Here is a 21,631-nt window from a genome sequence, read left to right as displayed (position 1 = left end):
CTCCCCGAGCCCCAGGATGCAATCCTGCGTTGCATTTCCATTTCACCACGGCTGCCATTGTCGTCGTCGTGGACTTTAAAGTTGAAACGCAATCGTTTGCGATCACAAGTTTTGTAAAAAAAAAAAAAAAGTCCACAAGATGATGTGAAATGAGCGAAGGAGTATTCCTGCCGTCCTTTTCGAATATTCTTCTCCCGCCTCGATTCCACACGCACAGAACCGGAAAAGAGAAACGAAAGCTTGAAGTAGTGTTTTATTCATCTTTATGTAAATCCAGTCATTTACGGTTGCCTTAACAAATCAGGAATCAAGTGTGTCAACATCTAGCCGGGAAGAAAGTGCATATGGGGATTACAAAAGAACACAAACGGAACAAAAACAGGCAGCGGGGAGACACCGGTTAAAGTCTACAAATCCTGACAAGGGTAAAATGACGGTGTTTTTAGTTGTCTGAAATCTCTATATGCTGTAGAAAGTGTACAGTTCTACTCACACCTCGAGGCTCAGGAAGCTATTGTTCACGTCTGAGTGACGGTGTGTGGCGGCCGAGCCCAGAGCTGGTTCACACCATATAAAAATACCCTGGTTATTTGCATTTTTAACTGTACACTACTGAGTTTCTATAAGAGAGATGAAGAAAAAAAAAAAACTTTAACTCTCTGGTGAAAGGCTCTAGACAGTTTTTTTTCTTTTTCTTATTCTATTTTTTTTTTACATCCTACACCACAAAGAAAGATAAATCCCTCATTGCATTTGCTACATAGCTAATGTTACAAGAATATGCTCAAAAACCAATATCAGGAATATTTATTCATATGTATATATCAAATATTGGGAATATGGTATGAGATAAAGTCAGATAAACATTTCCTCAATAAATTCTGGCTCGCTAATTGGATGGCAATTACAGTACCCACTCAGCATTAAGGCAACATTTCCTCTTACCTGTCATCACGGGGTGGTGGTTGTTCTTCTGAGAACATCAGCCAGGGTTTTTTCTTTTTTTTAGGTAAAGGCAACTTCTATTTCAAGCACGTACTGAACGGACTCACTGATGCTCTAACTCTAAGCACGGCATCACAACACAGCATTGTTCCCAAGTCACACAGAACGGCGGCTCACATGTTGATAATATCTCTGGAGCTAAAAAGAAAAGAAGAGAGAAAAAAAAAAGACGAGGATCCGAGTGTAAACATGCCGTTTCTTTTGGGAGAAATAATCGACGCTTTCTCCCTGCCGCGACGTTGCCGGGGGGGGGGGGGGGGGGGTTGAATCCTTCTTTCCGTGCCGTGACAATGTGCATATCGAGCCACGGCGAAGAGATCCGTCCTTCAAAGCGAGCCTCGGCGAGCCTCGGCGACCGTCTCGACGCCCGCGGCTCCGCGCTGGACGTCCAAGAGAGGAGAAGAAGAATAAAAACCGAAGTCTGAAGCGCCCGGCAGTCTTCTGGCCTTCAGTTGCAGGGATGCCGTCTCCTGAGTCCCGAGCTCCGAGTCCCCGCTGGGCGTCGTGCGATCTCGCTGCAGGACGCGGCGTTCAGTCTGAAGGACGTCAACGCCACCGAGGGCCGAGGGGGGCGGGGAGACGCGCCTTTGTTCTCATCTGTGCTCGTTGGTCTCTGATTTCAGGATGCGCTATGGTTTGGATCTTCTCCATGTATTCAAGACCAGACCCCCCCCCCCCCCCCATATGTGTCCTTACCTCGACTACCTCCCCGGTGGAACGGGCGAGTGTGCGTCCTGTGGTGCTTTCTCGAGAACCGCTCATACCGACGAGGTCACGCGTCGACCGAGCCACGGCCACACCGGTGAGAAAACACCCGGGTGGGGGGGGGGGGGGACCTGACCTTTGGCCTGTGGCCGTTGACCTTTAGACAGTCCGTTCAGATCTGACACATAAAATAGAACAATTCAAACATAACGTATTCAGTAAAATGTCCAGCGTCACGTGGGAACTGAAAGCTCCGCGGTGAACAGAGTGGAGTCAGATGGACGTGGCGTGCGAGCACTCCCGGACCCACTCGATGGTCGTTCGGGCGCCAGAGCGTGCTTGTCCAAAATTCGACAGAGCCCTCCCAAACAACGCGCCCCGCCGAGTGTGAAGTGGATGCGATGGACGTTTCTCGAGATGCACGAAGCACGCGCGGACTTGGCGAGTCGGAACTGGACCGACCGGCCACTCCGAGGCAGTGACATCACCGATTGAGAATGACGATGAGGACGATTCAGTCAGGTTGTCGATTATTACCGAGAATCGGGGCGTAGCGACCGTCTCGCTGAACTCCAAAATACCAGGCGGCCGATATTTGTACTTAAATCGTTTAAAACAAGAGAGATGTTCTGGAAATGAAACAGTCGGGGAACTGGACCTTCGCCTGTGAGTCGCTCCATGTTCACATGCATGTTTCAACAAATATTGTGTACGTGTGTCTGTACACCAAAAGGGCCTCTGCGAGTGTGAGTGTGTGTATGTGTGTGAGTGTGTGTGTGTGAGTGTGAGTGAGATCCAGCAGCAGCTACGAGGTGTTGGAGGTGTTGGGGCTCCAGCCCATCTGATACGCTCTCTCCAGGGTTCTCTTGCAGTCCTGCATCACCGTGCTGAACACGATGTGAGGGTACTGGACCACCAGCCTCTCCACGGTCTCCTCGTTCACCTGCAAAACACACGCACACACACACACACAAATGATCAGAATCACCTCAGTGACAACTAGAATGGGTACTCGGTAGAGCGCACACCTTTGCATATCACAAGATTGGGCATTTAATTATGAACATTTTGGCATTAGTTGCATGCCATTTTGGATAAAAATGTACGTGAAGATTTTGACCTTTTCATGACCTTGACCTTGACCTTTGACCCGATCGATCCCAAAATATAATCAAATGCTCCCTGGATAATAACCAACCATCCCACCAAATTTCATGCGATTCGGGTTAATACTTTTTGAGTTATGTGAGTAACACGCATACAAATAAATAAATAAATACACGGCGATCAAAACATAACCTTCCGCATTTTCAATGTGAAGGTAATAAATGAAACATAACGACTTAAAGTCCATTTTCTCCCCTTCTCTCCCACAGCTCCTGGTCACATGACACCGTCTCCATCGGGCGATGTTCAGGTGTCACGGAGCTGTGGACGTTCGAGCTCTCCGCTACTCTGAGCACTTGTGGGCGACTTTAAACATCTACACGCCCACCGCCTGGACAAACTACGCGTGACGCGCGGGAAACTTTGGGGCGAGTGGCTCTTGCGTTGCAATCGTTTGTTTTTGTCGACCGCTGTTTATCCGAACTACGGACGACATGTACGCGTACGTTTCTCCTGACATGTTTGGCCCGTTTGATTACAGTACGTTCAGGGAGAAGGAATGCCATTTTTCAAGTCTGCCTTCAGACCACTTTCAGGAGCCCGTGTGTGTGTGTGTGTGTGTGTGTGTGTACACGGAGACCGCTGGGCTGTAATGGTTTCTCACACCATCAACATGTTGCTTCATGCCTTTGCAGTGGACAGGGCTCTTACACATTTTGACCGATGGATTTCCAGGACTTTTCCAGGACTTTAAACCAAATTTCCCTGACCAAACTGAAATCTCGGTATAAACATGAACAATTTAGAACATGTTATGTATTGAGAGCGTACGCCGGCGAATATTTTGAGCGTCTTTCTTTAAAAAACATTAATTATTTCAAACTCGGCGGAAATGAACATGTGATCAGAACAAATTTCCGTGACTTTTCCAAAATTTTTATGATTTAAGTTTTTTTCCATGACTTTTCCAGGCCTGGAAAAGACCATTTTAAAATTCCATGACTTTTCCAGGTTTTCCATGACCGTACGAACCCTGAGTGGAAGTGATGGGGGACCAAATCTGCAGCTCCAACATGTCCGGCCTGTTCTTTAGCCTTCAGCAGTCTGACGCGATCAAATCAAACGTCTCTCGCGATGACGTCGCTCCGTACGTCACGCGCTGAGCGTATCGCGAGGAACCCGACGGAGAGCCGTTCATTTAGCATCGCGGCTCGTTTCCAAGGAGACCCCGTCGGGTGCATGTCTTAAAAAAGAGGCAATCAACTTGAAACCACATAAATGTAACAGATATATTGCTTTAGGTCGAATAAATACAGATTTTGAAATGACTTGATTAAATTGGAGCGTTCTAAAAATCTGTCGACCGTCTCCGCGTCGCCCCCATGATGCCTTATTAAGATCGGGGACACAGATTGAACTGTTAATGCCCTGTCGGGATGTCTGCTCGACTCAGGCGGAGGAAAAGCAATTTCTTAAGAGCGTACACACACGCGCGCACGCACACGCAGCTGGACGATGGCGATGGCGATGGGTTCGGGCACCAGAGGAACGGCTGAGCTCGCGAGGCTAATGAGGCCTCCGTGTTCTCGGAGGACGAGAAAGACAAGCAGCTATTAGCCACTCCAGCGCTCCTTCGCCCGCCTGACGCTCCGTCAGAGCGCCAGACGAGAGCCCAGAGAATCTGACGAAGACCAGAGGCGGAGGAACGCTGGAGACCTCGAGGGGTTAAGCGCAATCCACCCAGAACCGACCGAACCCCCCCCCCCCCCCCCCGCCCACCCGCGAGCATGACACTTTCCAGGGGAAATGATGTATAAACACTAACGCACACACACACACACACACACACGTGGTGCACACAGCCATCCGTTGTTGCCAAAGCAGTGACAAAGTGCTCCACAGCCCCCCCCCCCCATTGCCCCAGAGCCCTTTGCTTTCTGGGAGAAAAGTCTCGGGCTCCGGTCCGCTCGGGTCTGACACTTTCTGTCTTTCTCCTCGGTGAACACACTTCCTTTAAGTGGAGCGTATCGGCCCATCCCCGGCCAAGTCGAGACACATTTTGAGAAAAAAAAATGGACAGACAGAGTCAGGATAAAATCTGCCGAATCAGAGCTGGAGCAATAAGACCAGAGCCCCGGTCTCAGAGGGAAGATGGAAACTGCACGGCACAAGCAGGATTCAAATAGGCGAGAGACGGGGAGCTGGACGCCGACACGCGGAGGGTCGACAGACTCTTTCAATCCTCGACATAGTCGACATAAAATCAAAACCGCAGGGTCAGAAAGTCTCTTTTTTGTTTTTCTGAGAGGAAAATACTGCAAACCGGGGCCAAAAAAAACCAGTCGGCTCTCAGTTCTCTCTGCAGTGAGTGTTGAAGAGCAAGACATCGGAGACCGGCACAGGGCTTTCACATTTAAAATAATAACTCTGACAGCTCCACCGCCGAGAGGCGCATTACTGTGAGAGGAGAAACGAGAAGATTCCAGCAACAGTTTTCACGTTGCTGCGTTCAATGATTCATCGGCAGAGTCGCCGCATTAATAAAACAGTGTGTCGCCGTATTGCCTTAAAGAATTCACCTTAATGTGAGAATAGTCGTTTCCTCTCACGCTGAAATCCAAAAAAGTGAGGGGGTACTGTGGACAGCGGGGAATATCATTTGGGATATTTAACCCTGGAAGTGTATTCATATACAGTCGGGGGGGGGGGGGGGGAGGGGTGCACGTGAATATAATAATTTAAATAACTTAAATAAATGCAACAATTTGAATCACCATGAAATCGACATGAAAATCCGAGAGAATTCAACAAGCTGCGTGAACAAATTGGATTTTATTTCTATTGTTTAGACTATGACTGCTGACTCAGTGGTTTCGTAAGGCTTAGACTGACATGGGTAATCAGGTTGTAAATTATTAATATGTTTAGAGTTGCAGCACATTGTATTTTTTAATAATCTTTGGACAGAAATGTTGAATAAGCCCCCACAATGGCGTTTCTCAGAAGAGAAGATGACTGCACGCTCTTTCTCTTTCGGGCTCCGAGCCAACACCCTCTGTTGAGTCGTGAGCTTTCCATTGACCGTCTGGCAAAAATCCACCAAGCAGCTCCAAATCGCTGTTTAGTTTAGTTTATTAAGGATCCCCATTAGTCTACACCGTAGTGGAGACTATTCTTCCTGCGGTACAGGCAAAAAAACATTACAATACAATACAAATACATTAAATGCAGTACAGCATGATCAACGAGAACGGGAACTCGGTAGAGCGCATACCTTCGCATATCACAAGATTGGGCATTGAATTATGAACATTTTGGCATTAGTAGCATGCCATTTGGATAGAAATTGACCGTGCTATAGTAAAAAGAATATTTTTGACCTTTCCATGACCTTGACCTTTGACCCGATTGGTCCCAAAATCTAATCAAATGGTCCCCGTATAATAACCAATCATCCCACCAAATTTAACGCGATTCGGTTTAAAACTTTTTTTGTTATGCGAGGAACACGCATACAAATAAATAAATAAATACACGGCGATCAAAACATAACCTTCCGCATTTTCAATGCGAAGGTAATTATCACAAAAACACTTTGACTTTGAAAACAACATTTACATTAAAAGTAAAATAATAATACCCAGATACCTTAAATATCTAAAATAATAACCTAATCTACGATAATTTCCTTTCTGATTATTGATGCCTTAAATTTCCTTTTGAAATCACATTTATTTCTTGTTAGTCACATATGAGGGGAGCACATCCCAGAATGCAACGCTCTGTACATCACTGATTTCTTAAGTGCATTTGTTCTGGGAAGAGGAAAAGTAAAGTGACCATTTAGTGCCTGTCTAGTGCTGTGATGAGGGATTAACTCGTCACACCTGGTTTCCACATACAGGGCGGCGGCGGTGGCGGTGGAGAGACGGTCAGAACCCGCGGCGTGCTCACGGCTCACGGTCAGCGCCAGAGGCCCGAGTTGGCCTTCAAAGATGGCCGCCTGTTGCCTTCACAGCTCCGCCGAGGCCTTTTTTTTTCAAAACGCCGCCGCTACGTAGATGAAATGTGTTATGACACACGGCTGAGCCTCATTAGCAAATACAATGACAAACTCCTGATTGCCTTCATAACTTATTACGCCGTATTCTCGAAAAGAGAAAGCAACATCCCCCGGCTCGTTAATCAGGGCTTAATTACAATTAAAGCAAATCTAAAGAACAGACCCGTCAGACTGATGCGAGGCCATAACATTCATTCATGTTAATTCGCCGTGGATGCGCTCGCTGAGCAAACACGGCGCACCCGACACGTCGCCCAATCACAACGCCGAATCGTTTGCTAATCGCCGGTTGCGGCGACGCCGAATGTTGCGCGCCGAGATCGCGTTGACGCGGGTCTCGATGAGAAAAAATACTTTTGCGCTGAACTTGATGATAAAACTCAGCGTGCAGCGAAACGCTTCAAAAGGTGGTTCTTAAATGTTCATTATGGACACGTGCGGCGGGCGCCCAATCATCGGAACGCCAACATCGTATCACGGAAGAGGAAAAAGCCAATCAAGTTGAAGGAAGGAAATGATTTTACCATCAATCAAATCCAAGCCCGTGTGCATTTTAAATGGTTACAACACATAAACTCGGCGTGCCTGGTTTGATGAATGGGCATCTCAGAATGACATATGCCTCTCCGCTCATTTTCAAAACATTTTATTGCCGTTGGATGGAAAATCTTGTCGACAGAAAATCAGTTACCGGAGGTATTTATGCCTCACAGCCTCCATTAACTCTCCTCCACACTGAGTTAGAGTCAATCTTTTCTCGGGGCCTAAAAACACCCCCCCACTATCCGAGCGAGTTCCCAGAGTTCCTCGCGGCGAGGCTCGCTTGTGCCCTCTGCGCGATCCCGCGGTGCGCCGACGGAGACGGCGTGACGTCGCCACGCCTGCTCGCTATTTGCGTCTCACGGTGTTTCCCGACACGCAGGTCGGACCCGAACGCTGCGGGTCCTCTGGTTACAGCGGCCGTCCCGCGTGACTTCGTGAAAAGCGCGGCGTCAGCTGTTTTTCACCGTCCCCCCCCAGAGTGCAACTTCGTTAACCAGGCAAAAAACAAACAAACCGCCGTTCGGTTGCTCGGCAACATCGGCTTACAACAATGGTAAACCGCTGTTGCGTCTGCTGTCAGGAATGAGGATTCGGAGCAGACCGCTGCTCGCTGACGGCTGTAATCTCTGGGAAGCATCTGGTGAGCACGGCCACAGCTATCTGGAGCGAGGCCGATGCTTACGATATCCCCCCCCCCCCCCACACACACACACACACATTTTAACTTCAAAGATGCGGCGCTGCAGATCTAAGCGCGGCGTAATGCACGCTGACGGGTAATGTGCTGTTGTCAGGGTTTACAAGGGGGCGAGAGAGAGAGAGGGATGAGGGGAAAACAAAAAATCTGTCCGATACGTCGCTCGGCAAAAAGCACCTTTTATTTGAACAGGGAATAGCTTACATGGGTCGTGTGTGTGTGTGTGTGTGTGTGTGTGTGTGACACAACAGCTCCTCTCCTTTCTGCACGTGACGGCATGAAGGGAAGCGGGGGCGCGTTCCCATCTGACCTCCGCTGTCTCTCTCTCTCTCTCTCTCTCAGGAAGTCTTCTTATCCGCTCTCTATTCTTTTCTTTTCTTTTTTTCGATCCTCTGATGCAAATGCACTCTATCACCACGTAAAATATACATTTACCGCCAGCCCCCCGGGCCTTCCGCTGGTGAGCAGCGCTGTAAAGCAAGTCGTAAAAGACGACTAATGCAGATGCAGTCCCCCCACCAAAAAAAAAGAAAGAAGAAGAACGGGGTCGTAAATCGATAATCAGATACACCAACGCAAAGATGCATATCGTATGAGAGCGGCGTGCTGAGGACACCCTGTGAGTGCTCTGAGCAATCAAAGGGAGGGAAGTGGAATCCAGAGGGAGGGAGTTCAGGAAGTCGACGGCCCGAACAAAATACAACCCCTCCGCTGCTTTTGAATATATCAAACCCAGCGAAGCTTTTGTGTACGCCGCTACGATGACCCCGAAGAAAGCAACCGAGCACTGTTGATATTCAACATCTTTAGAACCGGATCTAAATAGACGCAGAGGCCAGACGAGTTCAGCGGGCCTTTTTTAACCCTCCGGTTACCTTTCGGGTCAATTTGACCCCATTCAATGTTTAATGTCGGTGTTCTTTGGGGTCAATTTGACCCCAGGCTGTTTTTCACTGTGTCAAACATATAAGAAATATCAACTTTTTTATATATTTAAAGGGCTATTTAGGTAGTCAACAAACAAACATAAAGTACCTCACACTTAAACTTGGGAAACAATATTAATTCTAATAATTTTCTGGAGGTTTTAATTGCTGGGGTCAAATTGGCCCCGAGGGTAAAATATGTCAGTAAATATAAAGGTAACAGGAGGGTTAAATACAATTTATTTGTATTCGCCGCGTGTTTTTCATTCAGGTCGGCCGGGTTTCTCGTTCGTTTTGTTTCTTCTTCATGTAGCCCACATTCTCCCGGGCCATGTGGCAGCCTCTGGCCCATAAAGAGAGACAGATACCTGTTCCCTGTCTCTTCCCATGTGGACACTGGATCAGTCAACCAGGACATGCATTCGGGGTGAAATGCTCCAAAAGCCGGTTTAGGCAGCAGGTCTCAGTGAAGGGCGGCTTAAACAAGTCTGGATTCAAACAGGCCAGATTTATAGCTTTCTTTAAAGTGTCGGAGGAAAATCCCCCGTTCTAAAGCTTGTAAACGAGTGACTGGACGACTGAAGGACAGTTCTACGCTCTGATAAGAGGGAGGGGGAGAAGAAAGCAGTGGGATTTCTGAAGTGTGGGGACAGAAAAGAGGTCGCCGCAAACTTATTCTGAAGGGATTCTATATTTCCAAATGAACTATCGATGCAGTGGATTGGAAGCTTAAGGAATCGACTGAGAGGGAAAGCCGGAGCTCAAACATTTGGATTTCGTCTCCGGGTGGGGGTGGGGGGGGGCTCACAGAAATCTTTGGGTGCGCTCTTTTTTTTAAATTTTATGCGGTGTGTTGTTGGTTAAAACCGGGCCAGGCACCGCTCGCGACAACCGAGGTCTGGTCCCGCTCACGCAGCCTCGTCCCTGCACAGCGTCAGGCGGCTGTGAAGCAGCGGGGTGTCAGTGCGTACACTCACAGGCGGAGAGGAATTGGGGGGGGGGGGGGAACTGAACAGGGTCAGAGGGGTTCTGGAGGCCAGGTTTGTAAACCCCGCACTCATCACGTGTGACAAAGGTAACTAAAGGAATGTGTGGCGATGCTCAGCTCAGCCCCCCCCCCCAATCCCAGTTTTCTTATCTCTGCAGACCGGAGGAACACATTCCATAACTCAAAGGGCTTTTCTCTTCTTTTATTTACTCAAGGGCCTTTTTCTCCGTGTCTGGGCGGTGTTGCGGCGACACAGCGAGTTTCCCACTCCTCCGTTCCTTCAGCAGGGAACACTTTGCACGAAGAGCTCTAAAGTGAAGCATGATTAAAGCTCGCTTTACTCATCCAGAGTGAAGAGAGACAAACGTCTCAATCAGTCAGCACCGCTGTATCGTACGCTCACACGACAGGTGAATCATCTTTTTACCGTCTTCATCGGACAACATCCAACTCAATGACGGATACGATGCCTCACTGGCTCCTCGGGTCGGGTTCGAGTTTGATCTATTTTGGACTATTTTTGTCCTCGAGCCCCTTAGAGAGAGCTTTCCTTCATGAATAATATATTATTTACGTCTATTAATATTAATGAAATCAATTAGGGATCAGGCGGGTTCCCCACAGGTCTTCTTCGGACCGGGTCCACTTTCACCACGCACACCGAATTTGGCAAAAATAAATGCTCAATCAAATCCAAAAGGTTCGAGACGTTCCCGTTAGAAGCGCCAAACCTCTCATGTCCGGCGGTTAAATTGATGGCGGCGTGAAAAAAACAGAGAGAGCGAGAAACACAGGCGGAAAAGAGAGAGAGATTGAGGAGACAGAGAGACAACCAGAGACAGAGGAGGTGAGTAACAGCAGACCTGTTGAATGTCCTGTAAACTAAAAACACACACACACACACACCTTCTGCAACGACCTACGACTTGGGCGACTTACTGGAGGTCAGACGCGAGCAGAATTCCTTGAAGATCATCACAACAGAGCTTCTGTGTTACATTTTACATTTTATTTTTTGGCCTCGCCTGACTCCCTCGTTCTCAAGAATAAATACGGAGTGACCCCGTCCTCTCGGAGAACGCCGCGATACCAAATGCGTCGCGACTCCTTGAGAGCGAGGGCGGGGCGACGCGAGCTCATCTGTAAGCCCGACGCCACAGAGAGCGATGATTCAGAATCGCAGGTTAATTCTGAATAATCACACGAGGACACAGCAATTAAAGTCAAGCGCTCCCGTATTTAAGAAAAGGTCAACGGGTCCGTCGTGGATTTCAGCCTTTTGTTCTATTCCCCGTCGGGGCGAGCGGAACATTCTCACGGCGTGACACATCTGGAAGTCTTTATTTTTCTGAACGGCTTTCCTCTTTCTCTCAAGCGTCCACCGAGCAGCCGCCGGTCGACGCTCCTCGGAAACCTCCCTCCAAAATGTATTCAAAGCTTTCACGTCCGCCGGCTGCTCTGTTCCCGACAGGTTGTAAAGCTGCACATCGATCCCCCCACCCCCCCGCCCACTCTGGATGTATTAAATGTGTACGGACACGCTGTCCGGGGAGGGGGGGGGGGGGCTACATTGTCATTAGCATTAAATAGCTAATTCATCACCAGCACAGCCAGACGCCGCACCGGAGGCTAAAAATAGACGGCGGCCTCCTGCCGTTGTCTCTCGTAAGTCCGTGAGACGGAAACCCAAAAATAAAAAGGAAACAAGCCGGACGTGATACGGTTATGCCCCAAAAACAAATCAGGGTTGGCAAGTCCGAGCATCCAGACCACGCTGCGTCCGGCCCGCCGTCCGTCCTCGACTCCATGAGATGACGCTGACCTCCGTCGTGATGAGCAAACAACGCTGGATGAGGAAGAGGGGGAGGGGAGGAAGAAAAGAAAACGAGGGCGGGGGGGGGGCTGGAAGACAACACAGGGGGCAACTTGGATGAACTAATTGAATGAACAAAAAAAGATGTGTGCAGCATCCAAAAAGTCAAACAACCTTGGCAGTCCTTGCTGGCAGGAGGCTACAGGGGGGGGGGAATAGAGGAGGTGGGGGGGCAACGAATAAAAGTGAGGACGAGCTGGAGAGAGGAGGCATCGGAGCCGGGTGAGGGGGGGGGGCAGGTTTCTGTTGAAGGGCAACGCTGAGATTCCACTCAGATACGCAGTGAACTCTGTTCGCCCCCCCCCCCCCCCCCCCCACTGCCCTTTTACAAAACGAGATGAAGGGATGATCGGGAGGCGGCTGCAGTTCAGAGCGCCAATCGATACTCCTCCTCCTGCGTGTGGGGACGAGGCTGGAACGCCACCGCCAGAAGGCCGCTCGGTTCGGACCGCTCGACTTCCAACGCTCGGCTCTCCGACGCAAGCCGATGGCGTGCTTCCTCTTAATCCCCCCCCCCCCCCTCTTCGTTTCAGCGCCCTTTAAACCGAGCCCCCCCGCCGTTCACAATAACAACAACTCGTCAGAGAAAAGTTTTTGGCCCGGCGACCAAACTCTCATTTTCCTAAACGAGAGTTTAAAATGCCTCCTAACTCTCCGACATGCTTCATCTTTGTTTTTCCACACTCCGAACCTCCGGGCCCCGAACAATTAGGCCCTTGTTTATGTCTGCAAATTGCTGCGCCGTGCCTATCTGTGCATCGTCCCCGGCAGCTGGATGCGCCGGTGGAACGGCGATATTGATTGGGATGTCTGTTCTTTTAACAAGGTCTGTCTGGTTGCTCTATCTAGGGGGGGGGGGGGGGGGGGGGGTCGGCGCTCATACCTGTTCCCCAAACGCCGCTCCGCCTCACTTCAGGTAATGGGACAACACTTCAAAACTGCTTACACAAAACTCTTTTCCGGGGGCCCATTTGTAAAGGGGATAGTCGGCTCATTCTATTGTTTCCCTTTTATCCAATTTACCTTTTAGTTTCTCCTGGTTTGTGTCATTCGGTGAATCCTCCGTTTTCCTTCAGGCCACCCCTCATTTCACTCGCTCTTCCCCTCCCACATCTCCTCCATTACTATGATGAGTGACTCCTACTCGCTCCACCAGCTGTCCCTGAAGGGGTCAGTAGCAGTCGCTGTCATTAGTTTCCCAGTACAGTGCTGACTGTGTGAGTTTCTCTCTCTCTCTCTCTCTCTCTCTCTCTCTCTCTCTCTCTCTCTCTCTCTCTCTCTCTCTCTCTCTCTCTCTCTCTCTCTCTCTCTCTCTCTCTCTCTCTCTCTCTCTCTCTCTCTCTCTCTCTCTCTCTCTCTCTCTCTCTCTCTCCATTCCACGAGCCGGACTTGCCCCATTTGTTTTCACTCTAACGAAGTCGTGGAAGAGCGAAGAAGGAATAAAAAAAAAAAGATTGCAGGTGAGAGGAGAGGAGGAAGTGGGAAAAAAAAAAAAAAAAAAGTGAAGAGGATGACGGAGGCGAGGGCGGACAAGATAAGAAGTGATGAGCGCGGCGGGAAGGATGTGATAACATTACGCCGAGGCTGAAAGAGATCGAAATCCCCAAAGTGATACATCAACAGGAGGCTCCCAGTGGCCGGTAGGGCCCATTATAGAACGTTAAACACACACACACACATATATATATATATATATATATATATATACATATATATACATATAGGCACACACACACACACACACACACACTTACTGTAAATATTGTGTTGTTTTTTATTTGTAAATAGTGTGTACTTGTTGCCCTTGCACATTCCTGCTGAGCATTGCCACTTTCATTTCACTGCACACCCTGTGTGTGTATGTGACAAATAAAACATCTTGAATCTTGAATCTTGAATATAGGAGACATGTGAAAACAGTGTCGGGATAAGGAGCACAATGAGTAACTTCTGCACAAATCAATTAAGCCCCTCCCCCCGGTGACCGGACCCTGGTCCTCACTTTGTGGTTACATGTTGCACCATTCGTATGTCGTTGGCATGTTTATGTGCGTCTCCGCCTCAGCGTCTCCGTGTCTGTGTTGTTACTACATCGCTATAACTTCAGTTGGAAATGACCTCAGACGGCAGTGAACTGAGCTTCACCGCTCCAACAGCCTGGATTAACACACAGCGTTCCACCGTGCAGAAAGACGAATTCCTCCCCACAGAGAGGGCGGACATTTAACCGTGGACTCGGTTGGGGAGACGTTTTTTTTTTCCATCGCCAGCATTGCTTCAAAAAAACAAAAACGGAGCGTTTTTTCCGGAGACTAAGGCGCTGTTTTCTTTGAGTCTTTTCTCGGCTGTACGCTTCAAAAAGGCCGACACAGAGTCGCAGCTGTAAAGGGTCCAAATGAATTGATTTGATTATTTTTTGGGGGCGCTCGCTGGATCAATCGCATTCCTTCGCCTCGTCAGAAGCGTCTCGTTTGGCCCCCCGAGGGCAGAGGGGGTGTGATCATTTGGGGCAGGCGGAGCGCGCCATTCGCCTGGGCCCGCAGGGGGGGGGGCTCTGATTTCAATGCCCCCATTATGAGCCGTGTTCACAGCAAATAGCGTAGATTCCTCTCGGAGAACACACACTGTTACGCGGGCGGACCGGTCGTATTTGAGCGTGTGCGGAAAGACACCGAGACGGAAAGGAAGTCCTTCACACGGGCAGGAGAGAGAGAGAGAGAGAGAGAGAGAGAGAGAGAGAGAGAGAGAGAGATAGATAGATAGATATATACTTTATTCATCCCCAAGGGGAAATTTGTCGCAACAGTAGCAGCACCAATAGACTAAACACACAAGAATAAAAAATAAAATATAAAACAAAAGATAAAAAACAGGGATGAAAGATATTGATATATACAAGAAGTATACCAAGTAAAATATAAAATAATATATATATGTATATATACAACATATATGCATACACAATACACAATACTAATGACAAATTAAATTAAATATTAAAATATTAAATATAGACAGTGTGCAAAATGCAAAGTGTGTGTATGTGTGTAGTGTAAATGAAAATGAAATGTGTGTGTATGAGAGAGAGAGAGAGAGAGAGAGAGAGAGAGAAGACAACAGGAACACGATCACAACCGGATTGCACACGGATCAGTAAAAAAAGAATTAATAATAAAAGGAATCTTAAATTCCTCACATCGGTCCAAAAGGCAGTGGACGCGGGATTCCGGCTGCCCGGCAGGAACATGTATACAGTACGGAAGCATGTTTGTCTAAACTGTGACGGGGGAAATCGATCCTCCACACCGCTCCACATGAGGAGAGCCAGATGGATCCCGTTAACGGATCTTGAAATGAGTTCGACACGTTCTAAGTCCTGTGACATTCGGGGAAGCGGGGATACATTACAATTCCCGGACGTTTTTTGGACAATTCCGAGCTAATTTGCACGGGCCGAGCCGGCGGAGGCGCTGACGGGGATGTGCGCGCTGCGTGTCGAGGTTATCGCAGGGCCGCAGTGGTCCGAGACTCGACTGGAAGAGAGAAAGTGAGACCGTGATTTGTTTCGAGTCGCCACATGGAGGCTGCAGGAGTTTCCCCGACATCTGCAAAGCAGACGGGCTCCGGCTTTGAATGGCTGTTTATTACCGTGGTGTTGTAACTACCTGTGTTGCAGTTATTTCTACTAAGTTCCTGCTGCGTACACATCCTGGGAAGAGAAACCGAGCAAAGTCCATGTAAGGGAAATATTAACTCTGGGAATATTTGCAATATGTCCAAAACGCTGTCAACACCAATCTCACCACTTGTGTGCCAAAGCACACAACTGCATGCATGTGTGTGTGTGTGTGTAATTTATATTCGCAATGGAAACATTCACGGGTGTGTGTGTATAATTTATATTTGCAATGGAAACATTCACGGCTGCTGCGCAAAGCAAAATGATTTCAGGTTGGGGCCACTGTCGTAGACAGCAAGTTGGCTCGGGCAGCGGCCGCTTTAATGGGTAAATATTGAGATGTTTCCTCAAGTGTGTAGCTCCTGGGGGGCGGAGGTAAACACGGGGGTGGTTGGAGCCGAGCGAGGAGTGAGGAAGCGCCATCCAAACATCGAGACAACGCATTCTGAACTAAAGTAGTTTTCCCTATTTGTTATTTTAAACAATTTCCCTAAAAATGAGGCACGAGGACTAACCAAATTTAACTCAATTTGATTCGCCGACATGAAAAGACGAGACGATGTGGAGCGGAGGAATCCAAAGTTAAGTAATTTGCACAAGACTTTCATTATGTGGGAACCTTGTGGAATTGAGAGTTATCCCCGCAGCTTCTGCGTCTTCCCAGAACTGCATTAAGTGCAGAGATGAGATTAGTTTGCCCCGAGATTGGATTGGACATGCCTCTGGATTTTACTGCAGCGATACACAAATGAAGCCAGATACAGATTCAAGAGGCTGAAATGTCAAATGCAAACCAGGGATGAAAAAAAAAGAAACGAGAACAAACTACACGACCGTATTGAATGTGCCGTCGACACGAATACACGTGTACTTTAAAACCCGGATTTTGTTCATTTAACCCTTCAAATTTACTAATATCTTTTACTCTTTTTGACCACAGCAATTAAAACCTTAGAATTAGAATTAATATTGTTTCCCAAGTTTAAGTGTGAGGTACTTTTTGTTTGTTTGTTGACTACCTAAATAGCTCTTTAAATAAATAAAAAAGTTGATATTTACCTTCGCATTGAAAATGCGGAAGGTTATGTTTTGATCGGCGTGTATTTATTTATATATTTATTTATGTATGCGTGTTACTCGCATAACTCAAAAAGTATTAAACCGAATCGCATGAAATTTGGTGGGATGATTGGTTATTATCCCGGGACAATTTGATTAGATTTTGGGATCGATCGGGTCAAAGGTCAAGGTCATGGAAAGGTCAAAATCTTATTTTTTATCCAATTGGCATGCAACTAATGCCAAAATGTTCATAATTCAATGCCCAATCTTGTGATATGCGAAGGTATGCGCTCTACCGAGTGCCCATTCTAGTTCTTATATGTTTTACACAGTGAAAAACAGCCTGGGGTCAAATTGACACCGATGAGTACAAGTTGTGTTCAGGACATTAAAACATATCATGTGAATTTTATGTTTTCCCAGTTGTCCCCAATAAATTAGGAAAATTCATGAAATATGCAGCAAAAAAAATGATGTCAATCATTTTTTTCGAGACGTCAAACATTGAATGGGGTCAAATTGACCCCAAAGGTCACAGGAGGGTTAAGAGACACGCGCAACACACGCGACTTCCTCGAGCAAACAAGAGTGAAGCCGAACGGAAAAGTCGCACGCTCAGATCTGCCCGCCGGCCGCAGGAGCGGCGCCTCGATGTGAGGCGCCTCGATGTGAGGCGCGTACGATTCTCATCAAACGAGAGAAACCAGAAGCAGCGATGTCTCGTCGGGGCGACCGCGGCAGGCACAGGAGGTGTGAGCGCGGTCACTGCTGGCCCCGGGCCGACTCGCTGATGACCACAATGCTCTGCTCCTCACCTCTCTACCTCTCTAATTCGGTCTGCGTCTTCTTCTTTTTTTGTTTTGTTGCCGTGACCTCGGTAACAACAACAACAACAACCCATTTCTGTTTATTTGTTTCCCTCCGAGCGAACCGAGTATTACACCCATTCCTCTCCTCCCGCAGCCTGACTTCATGTCACTCCCTTCTAACGCACTAGCGTAATGTAAAAAAACACAACACAACAAATACTGAACGTGGATGCTGGACCGTGTACCGAGTACTTCAGGCATTTACAACGCTAAACAAAGATGTTTAGGGATGGAAAAGACTCAAAATGGGTGGAAGGGCGGGGAATTCATTTGTTGGTACCACGTCTGACCTCGTCAAACTCCTCTCTCTGCTCCATTCACACTCCATTAAAACTCTAATAGCACCAATTATTGCTTTATTTAGATTTGGCATCCTCCAACCCCCCCCCCCCCCTGCAGAGCAGAGGAAGAATAATTGTGTACCTTCCTCTGGATTAAATTATGAATCCCACACATGAAGAGATTCAAAGAGACAAATGAGGGCAGAGGCCCGGGTGAGTTCGTTTGGCAGGAGAGTGAAAATCTACCAATAAAAAAAGTGAGATTCAGTAAAGATGTGGGTCATTCCAGAGCGGATTTTTATGAACACGGCTGCAGGTATCGATTGTTGGGTCACCGAGTGGGCGAGGCAGCGCGGAACGAAATGAAAATGGGATCTAAGTGATCACCTCCTATAAAATGCAGTTGCTCTTTATTACTCCCGAGATAAATATGATAAATGCGCATTTGCGTCTGCAATAATGTGAATTGAGCGCACCGAGACCTTACACACGGGGGTCGCCGCCGGACCCCTCGTACGTTTTAATTTCATTACGGCATAAATAGATAAATATGATACGCCGCCGCTTAACGACCTGCAGGCGGGCATTTTCATGTGGGAAAAAATCCATCGGGTCGACCTTCGAGGCCGCGGCATGCGCGGTTTTATAATGCGGAAATAAAAAAAAATGATGGGTTCCCAACCCGGTGAGAGGCCTCCGCTGTAAGTCAACGTCTCTCCTCCCTCATGTTCTGCCAACTTCCACCACGCAGCTGTGGCGTTCAAATGAGTTTTCGACCAAAACCCCTAAACGTGAAATTTAGCCAGAAAAAAAAAACCGGCTCATTAAAACATAGTATTACGCTCAGCGGGCCCACCGGCGTCGAGATTACGGCCCGGCCTTGAGCTGCGGGGACGAGAACCCGGGCGGCGGAATATCTTCTCTTTGTCGAGGCGGCTGCTCGCGCTCCCTGCCTCGTCCCGCTCATGTCACGCCGCACGATCCCACACTAAGTGGATGCATCTGTGTGGCGGCAGCTCCGCCGAGCCAATTGGAGAGGTGGGCGGAGCTGTTGCCATGGCGGCGCAACCGCGTGCGCTTCCCTCGGGTCAGGGGGGGGGGGGGGGATCGGACAGGCGAAGAGGCCAGATGAGAGTTAAGGGGTGACTTTGGGAAGACTGTCCCTCTGACCCGGAGGCGGAGTCTGTTATCGCCCCTAAATATGCAGAATCATATAGTTTTTAACGCACGGATACCTCGTGAGTATCGATCCGCCGTGCAGCGTGACAGCAGCAGATGTAGCGGGCTGACCCGAACCCCCCAGACGCTGTCGACATCTTGACGCTGATTGGCCGAGACTCGACACGTCCCATCGAAGATGTTTTATTGCGAAGAGCACCACACCACATGGTCTCCGTGTCTCACTCCAATCTCATAAATGCCGGCCGGCCAGTTGACCCCCCCCTCCCACCCCAAAACAAAAACTCTTCGGATCTACACGATTCACGTGGACGACCTTTTTTGATTTCAAAACTGTGATTTTCAAGTTTGCAGGTATGCTTAAATGAGTATGAAAAAGATAATTTTTTGGGGGGAAATATTGTATCATGCCTCCTTACAACGGAAATCAAACATGTGCACAAACCAATGTTACCAACTTAAAAACAACAAAAACAAATGATAACTAGAACGGGCACTCGCTAGAGCGCATACCTTCGCATATCACAAGATTGGGCATTGAATTATGAACATTTTGGCATTAGTTGCATGCCAATTGGACAAAAATGTATCGTGCTATGGTAAAAAAAGATTTTGACCTTTCCATGACCTTGACTTTGACCTTTGACCCGATTGATCCCAAAATCTAATCAAATGGTCCCCGGATAATAACCAATCATCCCACCAAATTCCATGCGATTCAAGAAGATTTGACCTGTTCATGACCTTTGACCTTGACCTTTGACCCGATCGATCCCAAAATCTAATCAACTGGTCCCCGGATAATAAACAATCATCCCACCAAATTTCATGCGATTCGGTTCAATACTTTTTGCGTTCTGCGAAAGATTTTGACCTGTTCATGACCTTTGACCTTTGACCCGATCGATCCCAAAATCTAATCAACTGGTCCCCGGATAGTAAACAATCATCCCACCAAATTGCATGCGATTCGGTTCAATACTTTTTGAGTTTTGCGAATAACACGCATACAAATAAATAAATAAATAAATACACGGCGATCAAAACATAACCTTCCGGCATTTTCAATGCGAAGGTAATTACCATTAATTCCCCCCCCCCAAAAAATAAATTTCCAAAAGCATCCTTGAGAGAGAAGTGCAGCCCACACCCTGACGGGACCTGTTACCTTGTCACATCTCATGAGGCCCAGGTAGCGGAGGGACTTGCTGCTCTGGGCGATCTGCGTGGCTCCCTGGTCCGTGATCTCCCGACACCAGCCGGCGTCCACCGTCTCGATGGTGCTGCTGTACTGGCCGATGGCTATCAGAGCTGTGGACGCGGGAGGAAGACGGAGAGAGGAGGCGGGGAAGGAGGGAAGGGGGGAAGGAGGGAGACAAGAGAAAGTGTTAGTCTGACAACCTCCCTCATGCAAATGTGGCGGCGGCGGTGGCCTCCCAAAGCGACTCGCGGGAATTTCGGAGACGAAACCCGGGGCAAGTCATCTGGCCAGTTGTGACACATAATTCCAATGTTTGCATAACACCTTGAAAATGCACACACACACACACACATGGTAACACTGAAATACACACACACATTTGCATAGAGTGCTGCAGGATTCATCCATTAGAGTGTTGGCATGAGTCACGGCAGTGAAAGGCAGTGACACCGTGCCAGGGTAAAGTGTGACTAAAAGCCAGCATATGATTTAATTCTGCTTGGGTGTGTGTACTTGTGTGTGTGTGTGTGTGTGTGTGTGTGTGTGTGTGTGTGTGTGTGTGTGTGTGTGTGTGTGTGTGTGTGTGTGTGTGTGTGTGTACGTGTGTGTTTACTGGTACCAGGGCAGAAAGCCAGTGCCAGCAGGGTGAAGAGCATCCAGCAAAACAAATCGGTGTCAGTGTCTGGGGGCTTTGTTGCACCTTGGAGCATGCATCATGCATCATGCATCACACACACACACACACCTACACACACACACACACACACACACAGTTCTCTGGATACTGTCTTCATTTACTTTTCAGCCGAGCACAAATCTCAATGTGCGGCGGTTCGGCGTCCCGTCATCGCTCTCGGACGGAGACGCTCTCCGTTGCGTTGACGCACGCGGAGACGCGACAACCTCCTCCATCCATCGTTGACACGTCAATCGCCGGGCGGACGCAGGAGACCTGTGCTCCGCCAGTCGATTGATAGTGCTGCTCGGTGATCGATCGGAAGGGCCGGGGCTTTGTGTGTCCCCCCCCCTCTCTCGCATGAGAGTGGGGAAGGGGGGGATGAGAGGAAACTGAAAGGAGGAGGAGGGTGAAGACGGAGAAAGCCTTTGACAACACCTTCAAATAGTTACTTAGCCCCGATGTTGTTGTTCCGCTTTTGCCTTCGCACAAATCCATTTCCCTCCGAGCCGCCGTGCAGAGCGAGCCGGAGGCTCCGGCGTCGCTTAAAACGAGGCGAACGACTTTGTCTCCACGGACTTGTTGTTCAGGTCGAGTTCATCCCCGTCTCCCCCGTCGTCGCTTTCTATCACCGAGATAACTCCACGTATTACAGTATTAAATAACATGCAATCAGCAGATTGATGATGTCACCGCACACGACTTCGCCAGGACTTTATGTGTGTGTTTGGGTGTGTGTATACAAGTGTGTGTGTGTGTGTGTGTGTGTGTACACTG

General features: G+C 48.4%; 1 protein-coding gene across 1 annotated transcript in view; it reads right to left on the bottom strand.

Moving 5' to 3' along the window:
- Positions 1-246: 246 nt before the first annotated feature.
- Positions 247-21,631, bottom strand: part of fbxl17 (F-box and leucine-rich repeat protein 17) — a 217,129-nt gene continuing 195,744 nt past the window's right edge. The window contains exons 10-11 of the mRNA XM_056418213.1: positions 20,146-20,288; positions 247-2,653 (exon numbers count right to left, since the gene is read on the bottom strand). Of these exons, the coding sequence (XP_056274188.1) occupies positions 2,516-2,653; positions 20,146-20,288 (281 nt within the window). The 3' untranslated portion in view covers positions 247-2,515. The remainder of the gene's footprint in view (positions 2,654-20,145; positions 20,289-21,631) is intronic.

The sequence above is a fragment of the Pseudoliparis swirei genome, chromosome 7 (genome assembly GCF_029220125.1).
Source record: "Pseudoliparis swirei isolate HS2019 ecotype Mariana Trench chromosome 7, NWPU_hadal_v1, whole genome shotgun sequence".
In the NCBI taxonomy this organism is placed as follows: domain Eukaryota; kingdom Metazoa; phylum Chordata; class Actinopteri; order Perciformes; family Liparidae; genus Pseudoliparis; species Pseudoliparis swirei.
The sequence above is the reverse complement of the archived record's forward strand: the minus strand, read 5'-3'. Positions and strand labels throughout refer to the sequence as shown.